This window comes from Aethina tumida, chromosome 5, assembly GCF_024364675.1.
Source record: "Aethina tumida isolate Nest 87 chromosome 5, icAetTumi1.1, whole genome shotgun sequence".
NCBI classification, from domain to species: domain Eukaryota; kingdom Metazoa; phylum Arthropoda; class Insecta; order Coleoptera; family Nitidulidae; genus Aethina; species Aethina tumida.
This window is the reverse complement of record NC_065439.1, coordinates 21,663,523-21,680,004: the sequence shown is the minus strand read 5'-3', so window position 1 is coordinate 21,680,004 and position 16,482 is coordinate 21,663,523. Positions and strand designations below refer to the sequence as shown.

At 25.2% G+C, this 16,482-nt stretch overlaps 1 protein-coding gene across 2 annotated transcripts in view; it reads right to left on the bottom strand.

The window, feature by feature from the left end:
• LOC109603788 (uncharacterized) overlaps positions 1-16,113 on the bottom strand; it is a 46,412-nt gene extending 30,299 nt beyond the window's left edge. For both annotated transcript variants that reach the window (XM_020020285.2, XM_049967402.1), the window contains exon 1: positions 15,835-16,113. In XM_020020285.2, coding sequence (XP_019875844.2) covers positions 15,835-15,946 — 112 coding nt within the window. In that variant the 5' untranslated portion in view covers positions 15,947-16,113. The remainder of the gene's footprint in view (positions 1-15,834) is intronic.
• Between the last annotated feature and the right edge of the window lie 369 nt (positions 16,114-16,482).

Below are 16,482 nucleotides of genomic sequence, written 5' to 3'. Positions count from 1 at the left end.
CAGCAATTAAAAATTGTGCGCCTGCTACTTTTAAGTTGTCGATATTATTGTTGAAAAATAAAATGACGCCGACACACTCTGCTTTGTGCGAATTAGAATGGCGAAACGTTTCTATTGTGTTTTTAAATAACGTGGCCATAAAAAACTAGATAAAACGATTTACTAACTGTTTATTGTATAAAAAAGTGTTTTATGTTTATTTGTTTGATGTCATTTGCTAATTAGTTTTACAATGTAATAAAGAAGGAAAAATGATGTTTTATAATTTATGGTCATAAATCTTAGTCCCATTTTTTAATTCAATTTTATTATTTATTACTTTTATTACAATGTAATTTATAATAAAATAATTCATAATAATATTATTCACACATTTTATTGCTTTTCCTTTTAGTATAAAACAGCTATTAAAAGCTCATATTCTTTTCAAAAATCCTTTTGGAGAGCTTTAAAAGATAATAGAAAAACTAACATCTTAAAATTTGTAAATTTTATGAAGAAAAGAGATTAAAGAAATTTTTGATTTGATGTTAAATTTATTCACTTTAATTTAGCCAGATTGAAGTTATAGTCTTTCAACTCTTTTAATTTCAACTTTATTTTAAAAGATACTACAACAAGATTATGATAAAAATATGGCAAATGTTCTTAACATAAAAAATCAAATGTGTTCAATGGACCTTTAATTAGTAAATTAGAAAGAAAAATTCATATTTCTGACAATTGTTAAAACTCCTAGCGACCTTCTTAGGAATAAAAAATATATTTTTTCAGAGTCACTTTTATTAATAATAATTTTTCTACACATATTAAGACAATATGTTTCTGAGATTTGATCAAAAACCTCCTCTTTTTGGACGCCTAGTACACACATTTTTTAATTTATTTGATAACTCAAAGTTTTGATAATACCAGCTTTTTTCCTGGCATGCCATGGTTAAAGATTTCAAAGCTCAACTGTATATAATTTTAATTACATAGACTTTTTCATATAAATTCCTTTTTTGAAATTTTTTAAATTAAATTGTATTTTTATATAATTTGATATGCTCATATTGTTTTGAAAACACAAATTTTATAGAGTGGTTATACTAATTCTTCTAACTGCTGATGAAAAAGTTTGTTTAGACAATTTAAAGTTATAATTTAATCTTATTCAGAGTTTAAGGGGCTACCACTACTTTATTTTGAAAGAAAAATATGGCAAATGTTCTTAAGATAAATAACCAAATATATTAAATACATATTTAATTGGCAATTTAGAAAGAAAATTAATATTCCTGACAAATCAGTGGAGTTAAGTTTTCTGGCGGCCATGTTAAAAATTTAGAAATATTTTCCATTTTTTTCAGGACAATTTCAATTATTTTTTTTTCTACACCCATTTTTAGATTTCATCCAAAACAATATTCTTCAAATTATATGGTATAAATTATTTAAAACCGTTACTCCATGAAATAATCATTAAAAACAAATTTGCATTTTAACATATAATAAAGTAATTACAAAAAAATCAAACACAAATCATGTCGAATTGTACCACTCAACGACAATGGTTTAACATAATGGTCTTAAGTGTTTCATTTATATACACACGATACATTTTCCTCGATAATTAAACAATTTGCATTTAATTTATTATAATTATCCGGTAGGCTTGCTAATTAATTTCTTGTACGCGGTTTTTTCAAACGTGTGCTCGAACATTTTATGACATTTAACAGTGGATATGTCATGTTTTGAATTAACCGTTGAAAATGGAACGACACTTTCATCAGAAATTTCAGAAAATGATCGCAAGGTCTAGTTTTAAATTCTTAACCAAAACGAAGCGCCTCAAGAAATTAATTCATGGTGATGTAACGACGTTTCGACCCATTTTAAATAACGGTTATCTAAATAAGATAATTAGCTGTTTATGGGCAGTAATGGTTATTGGAATTCCGAGCATGTTTCAGTCATAATTAGGTGTCTGAAAATTTAATTAACCCACTAATTTATATTGACTAGTTATTGTTTTAAATTTGGATTTATGTCCATCGTGTTAAAAACAATAATTTACGAATTAAAAATTTATGAAAGTTAAGCGTTGCTCATAAAATCTTATTATTAAAATAGCTATTTCTAAATATGTGCAACGTTATGGTATTGTTTGATCTTAACAATCTAGGGTGTGAAAATTTATGGCCCCGGCTTAACATAATTTATACAAGCAAAACGCATTAAATTATTGTAAAATGTGATGATATGTAAAAGTTGTTATCCTTAGCAAAAAGAAACCAATATTCATACCGTTTTTGTTATGAATGTGCTGGATTTTTCAATTGTTGTTCATTGTTAAGAGTTAGATGGGATCAGGGTCAATTTCAGATGTTTAAATACTAATGTATGTGAACAACAATTTCAAACCATTTTTAGAATAGATCAGAATCATATCTAGAACTTATTGCATCTCATTTGAATTAAATTACTCAACAAAAATAATTCATTGGGAAGTTATAAAATAATTTATTTTTTATTTAATATTTACTTTTTTGCTTAAGACAAAATTTGTTTACTTCATCTCCACCACTCTTTAAAATAAATAAATATTTTATTACTTAAGTCAAAATTTTGAATTTATTAGTTGATGGTTTTATATTGAAATAATTTCAAGATAAATAATTCTGTTTTACTACTTTTGTTAAACTTTTAAGATTAATTGTTATTTATTATTTATTACCTTGTTTGAGTCAAAATTTAGAATTATGTCTAATGTTGTTGGTCTAATGTTTATTAAACTTAATGGTAATGGTTTATTTGGACAATTTTGACTTAAGTTGTACATAAATTAAAATGTTATTTACTTTTCAGCTAGTTTTTAAATTTTTAACATACTTATTAGGCAGTTTAAAATAAATAAATACTTCCATACTTAAGTCAAAATTTAGTTTAATATTCTAATTTTATTTAAACTTAATTGTACGTAAGCTTTAGGTTATTTTGATTATACATATTTATTTATTTTAGCCTACCCATAATTTAAAATTTATTTACTTTACTACTAGTTTTTAAATTTTGACCTACTAGTCAGTTTAAAATAAATGAACACATCTTTACTAAGTTTATTATTCTATTTTCTTATTTTAGTACATCCACAATTCAAAATATATTTACTTTGCCATCAGTTTTAAAATTTTATCTTATTAGGCAGTTTAAAATAAATGAATACTATCGTACTTAAGTCAAAACTTAGTTTGATATTCTAATGTTATTTAAGCTTAATTATACGTTAATTTGTGACTATTTTGACTTGAACAAGAAAGTATTTATTGATCCACAATTCAACTTATTTACTATGCCATCAGTTTTTATATTTTGGCAGTTTAAAATAAATGAACACTTCTTTACTTAAGCCAAAATTTAGTTTAATATTTTAATGTTGAAGTTGAATTAAGCTAAAAAGCATTTAATTATTTTAATATACCCATAAGTCAAAACTTAATAATAGTTTTTATTATTATTATGATGAAATTAAAATGAAGTTTAGTGTTCTAATGTTTTTTTTAATTTAATATTTTAAGTTTTTTTGCTATTTTGAGGCAACTTTTTATTTAAGCAAGGAAGTAATTATTTATTTTAAACCACCTGATTATTTAATAACCTTGCTATAATGAACTGATTAGGTTAAATCAAATTCATGAGTGTATCGATGATCTAGTTAGTCATGCGTTCGTGAACCGAAAGATCTGGACCAGGAGGATGCACGGTCGATTATTAATCAAAACGGGAAAATTACAAATTGTGTGCAGACTGGTTTACAGATGAGTAACTGCGTTACGATTTTCGCTGTTGGCAAAAGTCCATATTTAGATCTAGTTCCAAAGCGTCAATTACTTTCTCTGTTCTGTGTTCAGATAGACCTGACTGGAAACGAAGGAGTTTTGATTGTGAAACGGCGAAATGCCATTATTTCTATCGCCACCAAAACGTTTAAAAAGCATAACGGTGTCTTGAGTTTTTTTTTTCATTTTGGTCTCGTTTAAAGAAGTCATTTGGCACGGTATTTATTGGGTCACTAATGAAATTCGTCTAGGCTAAGTCTTACCAACTGCGATTGTGAAGCAAATCAATTACCTGCAAAATAAAAGAAAATCGATAAATAAAATATGACTATGTAAATAAATGTATCTAGTTTGTTACATAAAGGTATGCGTTATGTAAAGGTGCTAATTAATTGTATAAAATCCGGCAAAATAAACTGGTGCCGCAATCCTCCGACATTCCTTCCTCAACTTTTAATAGAAGCGCAAAAATTATGTCAAAAAAAACCCGACTGCTCCCAAATGCACTTTCAATATGTATGCATGTATAACGCACATGTAATAAAACCCAAACCGTTTCCTGGATGAGAGATTACGTCACACGGCTTTGGATCCTTCTACGCATGAAATGCAGAGGAATTACCATATTTAACGTTGGACGGCATGACCACTTTTGGCGCTTAATTAGACGTTCGGATTAAAACGAAAGCGATATTTTTCGATGTGCTCAAGCTCGGCAATTTATTTATTTCTTCCTGTTCGGCTCGGTGGAACACGACACCGGTTTTGCTACGTTTTACTCGGTGCCCCGGTCTTTTTGTGGAAACGACGGACGAATTTAATTGTGTAACTGTTACAAAAGCGACTTACGGTTACAGTTTTAAACTTTTGATAATTCTCGTAATGAATTTACGACAATGAGTACGCATGTAGAGTGTGACGATCAGGAGGCGCGACCGTCGTTCCAAACGGCCTTGCCCAATTAAAATTTTTCGACCTTTTAAAAACTGTTTTGTTGGTGCGGTTCTTTTGCTTGCGTTATTGTCGTTGTGCGTTCACGTATCCTGAATGGGATAATTAACAGTTATTAACGTATTAATATTGTTTATGCGATTGCCAGAAGAAATAATTGTTTAACACCTATTGTGGTTAATTAAAAGCCGGTCACTTATCCGTGTTGCATTTGATGTTTTGATTAATAAATTATAGGAAAATGTTTATAATTGAAAAAGTACACTTATTATAACTGCTATTTCTCAAGTTATTGAAACGTTTACGTTTATTTGCATGACGTTTTTGTGTCTAATGAAAACGTTTAAAGTAAATGAATAATAGAGGATTAAGTACTTAAACTGCTTTATGGTATTTTATAATTTATGAACAGTTAACGGTAAATTATTAACTTGTAAATAATAACAGAATATTGGATAATAGAAAAAAATGTATATTTTTTTAAATGTAAATATTAAATTTTTAAGATTAATTTAATATTATAATAAAAAATATGGCAAATATTCAAATCAAATGTTTTATTATATATAGATGTAAATTGGAATAATGATTTTTCTGACAAATAATGTTAAACCCAATCTTAGAAACCCAAAAATATTTTCTATACTTTTTCAGTTCTATTTTGGTTAATAATATTTAAATACTCGTATTCAGTAAGTAATTTCTGAGATATGGTCAAAAACCTCGACTATTTGGCGACTTTATTTTGTAATTTGTTTGAACTCGAAGTTTTGATAAGATTTTTTTCCTGACCAGCCATGATTCGAACTTTATTGTATAAATTTTATTTTTATTATTTCTTTTGAAAAAATCTTTGGATGGACTTTGAAAGATAAAAAAATCTAATAACAAAATTTGTTAAATTTCTAAAGTGATTACAATAGTTCTTAACTGGTGATGTAAAGAGTGTGTAAAATATAAAAAATAGTTCAAGTCAATGGTTTCAGATACCCTAACCTTAACAATTTAAAAACATTTTTTTACGTTTTTTTTTCAGGATCACTTTTATAGAAATCATTTTTTCTTCTATTCTGGATAATTTTTAAAAAATTTATATTAAGTGAAATAATGAGATTTTTGTTTAATTTTAATGTTTAATATATAAATTTTTTCAGACGTAAATAAAAGTTTCACAATTTCGAAAATATTGAGCATGTTAAAAAAATAATTAAAGTGCTTTTTAATTATATTCTATACTTTTTCAGTGCTATTTTGGCTAATAATATTTAAATACTCGTATTCAGTAAGTAATTTCTGAGATATGGTCAAAAACCTCGACTATTTGACGACTTTATTTTGTAATATATTTGAACTCGAAATTTTGTTAAGACCAACTTTTTTCCTGACTAGCCATGATTCGAGCTCGACTGTATATAATTTTAATTATCTGACATTTTTACATAAATTTTATTTTTATTATTTCTTTTGAAAAAATCTTTAGATGGATTTTGAAAAACAAAAAAATTTAATAACAAAATTTGTTAAATTTCTAAAGTGATTACAATAGTTCTGGTGATGTAAAAAGTGTATAAAATATAAAAAAATAGTTCAAAAGTCAATGGTTTCAGATACATTTTTTTACGTTTTTTTTTCAGGATCACTTTTATAGAAGTCATTTTTTTTCTTCTATTTTGAATTGTTTTTAAAAAATTTATATTAAGAGAAAAATGAGATTTTTGTTTAATTTTAATGTTTAATACATAAATTTTTTCAGACGTAAATAAAAGTTTCACAATTTCGAAAATATTGAAAAAGATAATTAAAGTGCTTTTTAATTATAGCGAAATAAATATTTTGAAATTAAAGATAATTAATTCTTAATTATTTGCTACAAAATCATAAAATACTTTAATTTCACCAACTGTTCAATCGTAAATAAATAAATAAATAATAAATTTCACTTTTACATTATAAAAATAATTTTTATTAATTATGTATCATATTTCATGATTTTATAGTTTGTTAATTATAAATCCATAAAGTATTGAACGTTAGTTATTTCTAATTGATTAAAATCATTATTTATTTAATATTTCATTTCTCTTTCACTCTATAAACTTTATATTCCAATAATTATAAAATATTTACATTTAATAGTTAATATTTTTTTCTGAATAATTATATTAATAATATTTAAAAATATGTAAATACACAAAATGCATTAATTTTTATTAAATAATAAGAATATTCGAATATATTACTTTTTTCCTCAGATTGGGAAATTTAATTTTTTTTTCTCTCTTGTTGATTTTATAGTTTGTTAATTATAAATCCATAAAGTATTGAACGTTAGTTATTTCTAATTGATTAAAATATTTAATATTTCATTTCTCTTTCACTCTATAAACTTTATATTCCAATAATTATAAAATATTTACATTTAATATTTAATATTTTTTTTCTGAATAATTATATTAATAATATTTAAAAATACGTAAATACACAAAGTGCATTAATTTTTATGAAATAATAAGAATATTCGAATATATTACTTTTTTCCTCAGATTGGGAAATTTAACTTTTTTTCTCTCTTGTTCTTGTATTATAACATTAATTAATGGTACACGGAAAAACTTGTTGCAGCTCAATTTTCCCATAAACAAAGTATAATTTCCACATTAATGCGAAGTCCCTTTCAATTGCGAAACGCGTGTGTATCTGTCTATTGTGTTCCTGCACTTGATCGAGATTGAATACGGTGTCGCAACGTAACATACGACCGTATCGTTTTTCAGAAAGTCCGCCGTAACACAATATACATAATAAATAAGATCGAAAACCTTTCATTAATGGCCTACACGAATGAACTGTTGTAAATATAAACTAGGAAAATGTCAGTCTGTGTTCGTTGCAAACACACACATATATTTTATTTCAATCAACGAAGGACGAATCCGATTCGATCTGATCGTCCGTGTCTCTGGTGCAAGTGCAAATTACACGTACACATACGAGTGCTACACCTTCACTTCCCTCTTTTTTATCTTCGTTTTGTCGTGTCGAGAGATGATTTCATTTATTATATCGAGTCAAGGAAACCACTTTGTTCTTGTTGAATATTCATGTGATGTTTATTCTGAACACGGACTTTATTATGGATTTATTTATGGGTAATTGCAAATTCGTGTTTGAAATAGATTCTGATTTTTCGTTGATTTTATTAAAAAGTTTCTAAACAAAAATTAATTATTATAAAATTAATACATTATAAAAAATTAGAAATTTACTTTATATGAATAATTTCAATCATAAGGATATTATTTACTTATTAAATTCATTTATAATTTACATAATTGTTTACTTTAGGTACTGCAATTACCAAAATTTATTTAGTTATTTAAGAAAAAACGTTTCAAAAAAGTTATGTACGGTGAGATCGTAATAAATCTCATTCCTGAAGAATTTTGAATATAATTTAATAATTTTTTCATGCAAATCTTCAAATTTCATTTTTGTATCTATTGAATATATAAATCTACAATTTTTTAATTTTAAATTTTAGTATTCTTATTCTCATATTTGGGACAAAACCATGATAAAATAATAAGTCTATTAAAAAATACTTAAAATTTTAATTATTTTCCATTGCTTCGTATTTTAGTTGGATATAAACATAATAAAATAATAAGGGTTTAAGATTTTACTTAAAATCCGCAAATGTTATTTGTGTATCCACTTAAAGTTACCATTTCTGCTTTCAATTTTAGCTTTAATATTCTATTATTATATATTTTTTTCTGATAAAAACATAATCAAATAAGTATTTTAAGATTTTCCTCTAAATGTCATTTTTTATCAACTTAATGACTGTAAAATGTGCTTAAACATAAAATTTACCATTATTGAAGCTTTTTGTCTGATATAAATATAATAAGTCTATTAACATATTCTTTAAATTTTAACTTTAACTTTATACTTTATAATGATAAAAACATAAAATAAGTATTTTAAATTTTTCTCTAAATTCTTAAATTTTGTTTATTATCCACTTAATGACTATAAATGTATATTTGTGTAAAAGTTTTAAAAGAATTTCAGCAATAAAGCTATGAAAATGTCATTTTGGGACACTCCCAACTTTATTACAAACCCACGACGATAATTTTAAGCTTTTTAAGCTGGTAAAAATTAAAATAAAATATAAATGGCAGTTTTAAAACATAAAAACAGCGATTAATTAATTATAATTAGTGAAAATACCTTTCCAGACTTCGCTATTTTATATTATACATAATTGCCAACGGTGGATAGATAAATCAGTAGTGTAGAATTTGGGTTAAACATGTAGCGGTAAATGTGTATTAGAAAAAAATAAAAAACGGTCAAATCACCTGTCATTGTATAACACAAATGAATTACTTTCGATTTTGCCTTTGTCCCGATCGGTTCAAACAAGGGAGCATTATATAATCGAGTTCCATGCATGAAAAGTACCGAACTAGGCAAACTGGTGTCGCTCACAATTACTCCGGAGCACCGGATAATAAATCTTGATTTGCATTTTTGCAACTTACTTTATTTAATATTGTGTTAGCCGTTGAAAACGGTAAATTCATGATAACCATCGACGCAATAAATTACAATTACCATAACAAACGTTACTCAATTAAACCGTTATTAAAATCGTACATTGGTGCACCGCATTGATCCCAAAATTATAAGCTAATGTCAATTTACCACCGTACAATTCGAGATTAAACGTTTCGCAATTTGTAAAGTTCAAATAAATTTCGTAAAATTCCCCCCGTGTTACACTGGAGATTTCTCATGGAGATTTTACACGTTAAGTAATAACGTGATTCATTTTTTTTTTTTTTGTTGAAGAAGCTCCATGGTACGTGGATTTTTGTGAATCAGAGGATTTTTCGTGACAGCTCAAGTGAATATTAATAACATCATCGATCGTTTCAGGCTTTCTAATCATAATGGTGAATTAACGGTAATTGTCTCCATTTAATACTTATTTGGAATATAATCGCAAGTCAATATATGTACATGTTGTGCAGCTTGAGCTTCCTTTTAATCATCGTAACGATTTTATGTAAGTTACGGATGAAATACGAATTGTACGGTATTAAGAACACGAGATTTGTCATGTACCTGTCATAATCGATTACCGAAAAAACCTTTATATAAATGCTTACAAAATTATTCCGTTCGGGTTGTTGTTTTCGTTAACTAAATATGCGTTGCACACTTCACCTTATCTGGACATTAATGTATGAATATTTAAGTTCCGTCTTTGAACACATTTTGATTAGTATTCCAGAAAAAAGCTGATTTATAAATGCGATAAGTGTACAGAATACAAATTTAATTTAGTTCCCATAAAGTTATGATTTAGTTTTCTTTTTAATTAATAATATATTAATTAAAAAGAAATCAATTAAATAAATATTTTTTTTGTTAAAATAATAATACTGATATTATGTCTTTGTAGTATATATATATATATATATATATATATATATATATATATATATATATATATATCTTTTATAAATGATTTTCACATAAAAATAAATATTAAAAAAGTAAATAAAGTTAATAATAATAAAACAGCAGTCTAAACTCGTTTAATAAGTATAAAATAAATAAAACATTGTACTTAAAGGATTAAATAGAAATTAACTTTTGGTACACTTTAAGTGGATATAAAAATGGCATTTAAAAATTGGAACGAATATCTTAACAGAGATATTATTATATTATATTTTTATCAAACAAAAAGTATAAAATAATTGAATATTAAGGTTAAACAAATAGTTTTACAAACGGAATGAAAATCTAAGTAGAAATATATATTTATAGATACTAAGTGGATCCAAAAATGATATTGGAAGATTTAGAGAAAAACCTAAAATATTAATTATTTTATTATCAGTATAATTTAATAGATTATTATATAAATTTAAAGTTTAAGCAGACTAGTACTGACATTTATAGATTTTAAGTGGATACAAAAATGACATTTGAAGATTCGAAGGTAAATTTTTAAATTTTAATAATATTTTTGTTATATTTTTATATTTTCTTTAAAAATCATTATTATACATTTATTTAATTTATGTATTTTTTTATAAATCAAATAAAATATTGTATTCGAAGGATTAAAAAGAAATGAACATTTAGTACACTCTAAGTGGATATAAAAATGGTATTTTAAAATTTGAAAAAACTTCTTAAGTGAGATCATATCACATTTTTATTAATCAAACAATATAAAATAATGGAATATTAAAATAAAACAAAAAGTTTTAGGAATGAAAAATACATACATTTAAATCTACATTTATAAACACCAAATGAATCCAAAAATGCCATTTAAAGATTTAGAGGAAAATCTTAAAATACGAATTATTTTATTATTTTTATCAGGCGAAAAATTCTATTTATAGATTTTAATTGGATGCAAGAATATATGTATATTTTTATAACAAATATATTGTTAATATTTTTTTATTTAATATATTAATTTTTCCACATTTTTTATCTTTTTCTCAATAATTATTACTTTTTAGTTTAGTTTTTAGTTACTTTTTTCCCCAAAAGTAATACCCCCAACAATATTCATCATAATTTTTATTAAATTACCAAAAATTAATGTTAAAGAAGTTAAATACAGTTTTTCAATTAATATATTTTACTTAAAATATTAATTTTCCTGTATTTTTAATATATTTTTATAAGGTATTTTTAAGGTTGTAACTAAATATTAGATTAGTTTTAGTATTTTTTTATACCTAAATATATGATATAAAATAATATGTTTACAAATAAATAATAAAATAAACAAATAAATAAATAAAATAAACAAATAAATAAATAAAATAATAAATTTATATATATAAATAATAAAAAAATTAAATTTATTTAATTTATGTTCAAATTAGGTATTAGTGAGATTACGCATAATATTTAGGTATTTTATTCCCGGTAAAATTACACAACAAAATGAATTATTAAAGGTACTACTACAAAATGAAAAAAATAATGAGAATTAGCATCTAAATTTGGTAAATCCTCGCCTCTAATCCGATCTTAATAGATTTTTACATCATTTTTAGAAAAGATCCCGATTATTAGTCAACGAATCCGTAAAAACTTTCTCCCCGGACCGACGCTCCGAAAAAAAAAACGACACGGACATAATTGAAAATAAAAATTGGCGGAGGAGCCGCATCTCGCGCGATCGAGAGCAGAAATTCACTTTCATTCGTAGGTGGCTGTCCGCAAACCGTGGTCCGAGTCTACGTCTAGATATTAATTTGGAAAGGGGGTTACAGATGTTATACAATGTAACGGACTGACGAGATTCTTGTTGCCCGTCCGCCTGGATACGTGTCACCCAGTTTCGAGTGCGACGACGGCTCTATCGACTGACTGTGCTTTCCTTCGAATACGTTTTCGTTCCACACACACACACACTCAGACAGCAACGACGGAGAATGTGAGAAGTTGCATGTGTTTAAAAGTGGGCTTCTTGTCTCGCTTATCATTCAAATCTCCACCGAATGGAGACAAATATAGTCTGATTTATCGTTGAAATCTCCGCTAAAATCTGTAATTTATTGAGTTCCATAATTAAATTAGAAACTTAAGTCACTTGATTAGAGTCGCATAAATATCAATGAATTAAAAATTTATCAGACAAATCTCTGGTGTACCAAACACGTTGCTATTTAATTAAAATTACAGTTTAGGGTCACACGAAAATCAGATTACATCTGTTATAATTAGGATTCTTGTCTCATCTTTCCCTTGATTTATTGTTGAAATCTTACGTTACGTTCATTGAATTTCGAAATGATCTTTATTAAAGTTATTAATTATGAATACATTTATGAAAGTAGATATTTGCCTAGTTTATCGTTAAATTAAAATATAATTAATGTTTAGTAAATTGCATTTTTCCAGTTCAGATATCTCATGAATATCAATTAAAAATGGTTTATCGATAGAATCTCCATTAAAATTCATAATTTAATACATATTAAAATTTAAACCAACAGGTACATAATTTAAATATTATATAATATGGTCAATTATTTGTATTTTAATCATTTAAATAACCACTCCACGGCGTATTTTCTTATCGTTAAAATTGTTTAAATAAAATGCAAATATTCCAAATACTATTTAATAAAGTGACCATTACATAGGTGAATTATTTTGTTGTTAATTATGCAGCGTGACTGGAATATACGATATTTTAATGGTAATTTAACAAGATGCTTTCCTAATTGGTTTCTCTAACTGTAAATGTTTCCTCTGGATGTGCTCTTGTTAACGGCTTATTGTTTGAAAGTTTTATTATGTTTTAATTTGATATGCAATGCGTAGGATAATTATGAAAAGTATTTTAATGTTATATCCGCCAAGATAAATATTGTCGTTGTATATTAATTAGAAGAAAGAATGTAATTAATTAATGACAAATACAAAAGAACTTCCTGGAGTTAAAAAACTTGATCGAAAACATATTTTTTTCATAACAGGAAATTATTATCTTAAATTGTTCTAAACTATTCAATTTAAATTTTACTTAATTAATTATTTACATGTTTAAAGGGTAACATAATTAATAATATTTTTTCAATATGATAAGAAATATTCATGATAAATTGTGGTTTATCTACATTTCACTTTAGCTCGGATATATTAAATGTTAAATACATGACATATTATAATTTAATATACCTACATAGTAAATTATTAAAATTATTATTTTATGCAAATTTGGCTAATTATAGATAATATTATTAATTTATTATAATTTTCGTAATTTTGTATGTAATATGTTTATTTTAAATATAATAACACAATAAAAGCAATTATTTTTAAACTTGGGGTATAATTTAGATAAAGTTATGTAAATTAATTACTATTAAATGTCTAACTGTAACATTTTTGTATCGCCTTTCATGTTTTTTATGCTTAAAATTGTACATGTAAATGAAATTTAGAAAAAATGAAAAATAACTCCTTTTAATGTATCTGTTCCGGATATTTAATGTTAAATAAAGTACTACACATAATTATATAGAATTAAACAAATTGAGAATTCATTTATCAGTTAAGAGATTGTATTTACATTATTTATTTAAAATGTATATACATACTATATCTTATTCATTATTCAAATTGCCTTAAAAAACGAATTTTTTATTTTTGTTGTTGTTTATAATGTAAAATAATTCAAAATGATAAATTACCAATTCTCTCCATAGGGAAATTAAGATTTTTTTATAAAAAAATTAACAAATAATTGAAATTGTTTTAAAATTTTCTATTTTAAAATATTTTCAAATTGTTATGTATTTATCTTTTAAATTCTTAAAGTTCCTTTCTATTTTCAAGTTAATAGTTTTTTAAGAAATCATCACATCACATTATTTTTATTTCCTTTTAATTAGAAATTAATTTTACATTTAATTTTTAAAATTAATAAATATGGTTATAGTAATTTTATTTCGTGATGATTAGAATTATAATATGTAAGAAATATTTAGTATTTTTTCATTTTAATAAATTATATTGAAATACAATTAAAATTTAAAAAAAAAATTAATATAGTTAAAATTAAATAATTTTTATACAAAATAATTTTAATTTAAATTTATACTCAATTTAATATGTAATAATATTTATGACAACTTTTTTTCTACTAATTAATACATATGACAAAAGTTATTTATAATTTAGTTTATTTTTCTAATTAAATTATTAAATTATTAAATTATTTTAAATTAAATTTAAAACAATTTTAGTATATTTTAAATTTAAAAATTCTGGAGTTTGTGTATTATAATATTTAAACAAGATTATTTTTAAATTAATAAAAATTATTTAAGATTAATATTGATACATGTAAATCCTAAAATTTTCAGAAAAAATAATATATAAAAATTATAAATTAGTAAATAATCATAAAACAATTCATTATTATATTTTTCATGATTTTTTAATATTTTTATTACAATATTTCTCTTCAAATTAATACTAATATATGGAATTATTGTTATATTATTGCTTATAATTAATAATAACGATTTTATATTTTATAAATATTAAATTAGAAATATATTTTAAAATTTTTAACCTTCAAAAAATAAATTAATAATAATTAATTAAATTTTTTACACTTATATATTTATTTTTTAAAATATTATTAATATATTTTTTTTCTATTTCATAAATTATCCTTCAATATAATATTAATTAAATATGAAATGTGTATAGAAATATTAAACAAAAGTTTTTTTTTAAATACATATTATGTAATTTAACATAGTTTTCGAAAATTTACATTATAATTGTGAATTTTTTAAATTATGTTTTAAATTGTTTTGTATTTATATATTGAAACAATATTATTTTTTGTACTTACTAAATTAATATACGATATAAATTTGATTTTAAAATTGTATATAATAAAACAATATAAAAGAGAGTACTTAAAATATATATTATTTATATAAAAATTATGTAATTTTAGTAGATTTCTGATAATTTATATTTATTTATCTTTCCAAGATTGTTTTTATTTAAAAGTAATATTTTATGCAAATGTGTATTTTCAATTTCAAATGCTAACACGTTTCAACGATCAATTTTAATAATTTTTTATCTTTTTCAATGGTAATGACACAAAAATTGTTTATGTTACGATATGCAAAATTGATGATTTACGTAGACTCGACCTACTGCACAACATTATAGAATAAACTACCGATTGCAAATTAAAAATCTTGACTGATAAATATAAAAAGGTAATATTAATATTATTAAGCTGAATAAAACAATAGAAAAATATCCAAATGGTGGCACTAATAATTTATAAAAAAAATATATCGAAGTAACTAGGCTATTATGTACAAGAGTTATCCATCGTAATCCACAACGTGCAATCACTGTAACTGTAGCACTGCACACAGATAAACCGGGGCGGTCGCCGATTAAATGCGTCGTCGATCCGGATCGCGCGGTCCGTTCGCGCCTGATAATCCGGGAGACTCACCTTTTTTCTTCCCGCTGACACGGATCGCCGATGCGCCGTCCAGGAATGTCAGCAGCAGCAGCAGCAGCAGCGCGAGGCCCGCAACTAAACACCGCTGCGTACGGTCCTCCATGGTTCCACGCGACGGTTTACGTTCAACACTGCGAAATTGATCCGGCCCACCGTCGGCTGTCTCTCGTTTATCTCTTCGATTGTGAGCGTTGTCTGGCTGACTGGTTTGAAAAACGGTTCCGTTCCGTACTCGCACAATCGCACTTTTGCACTGCCCTATTTTTACCGCGGCAACCACGTTTCAATCGCCTTCGCCGGAGCTTATAAAACCTTGCGCGCCACCACCACGTCTTTCGCCGCAGCGGCTCGTGAAAGACTTTCGGCGGTGGACGACGCGGCCGTCGCGCGGGTAGGAGGCGACGACGCGCCACGTCGCGACGTTTCGAGGTCGTTCGCCGACGACCATCCGGATCGCGGCAAGGACGGTGGCACTTCGGCGGATTGAGGAACTGAAACGGGATGTGTTTTTTTCAGTGGTCTCTTTAAGAGTTGTTGAGAGTTTTTTTTTTAATATAAATATATAATTATATTATTCAGTTTCTTAATATGGTGCAAGAACAAATGTTATAATGATGTTTATTGAAAGGTGTCTTTAAA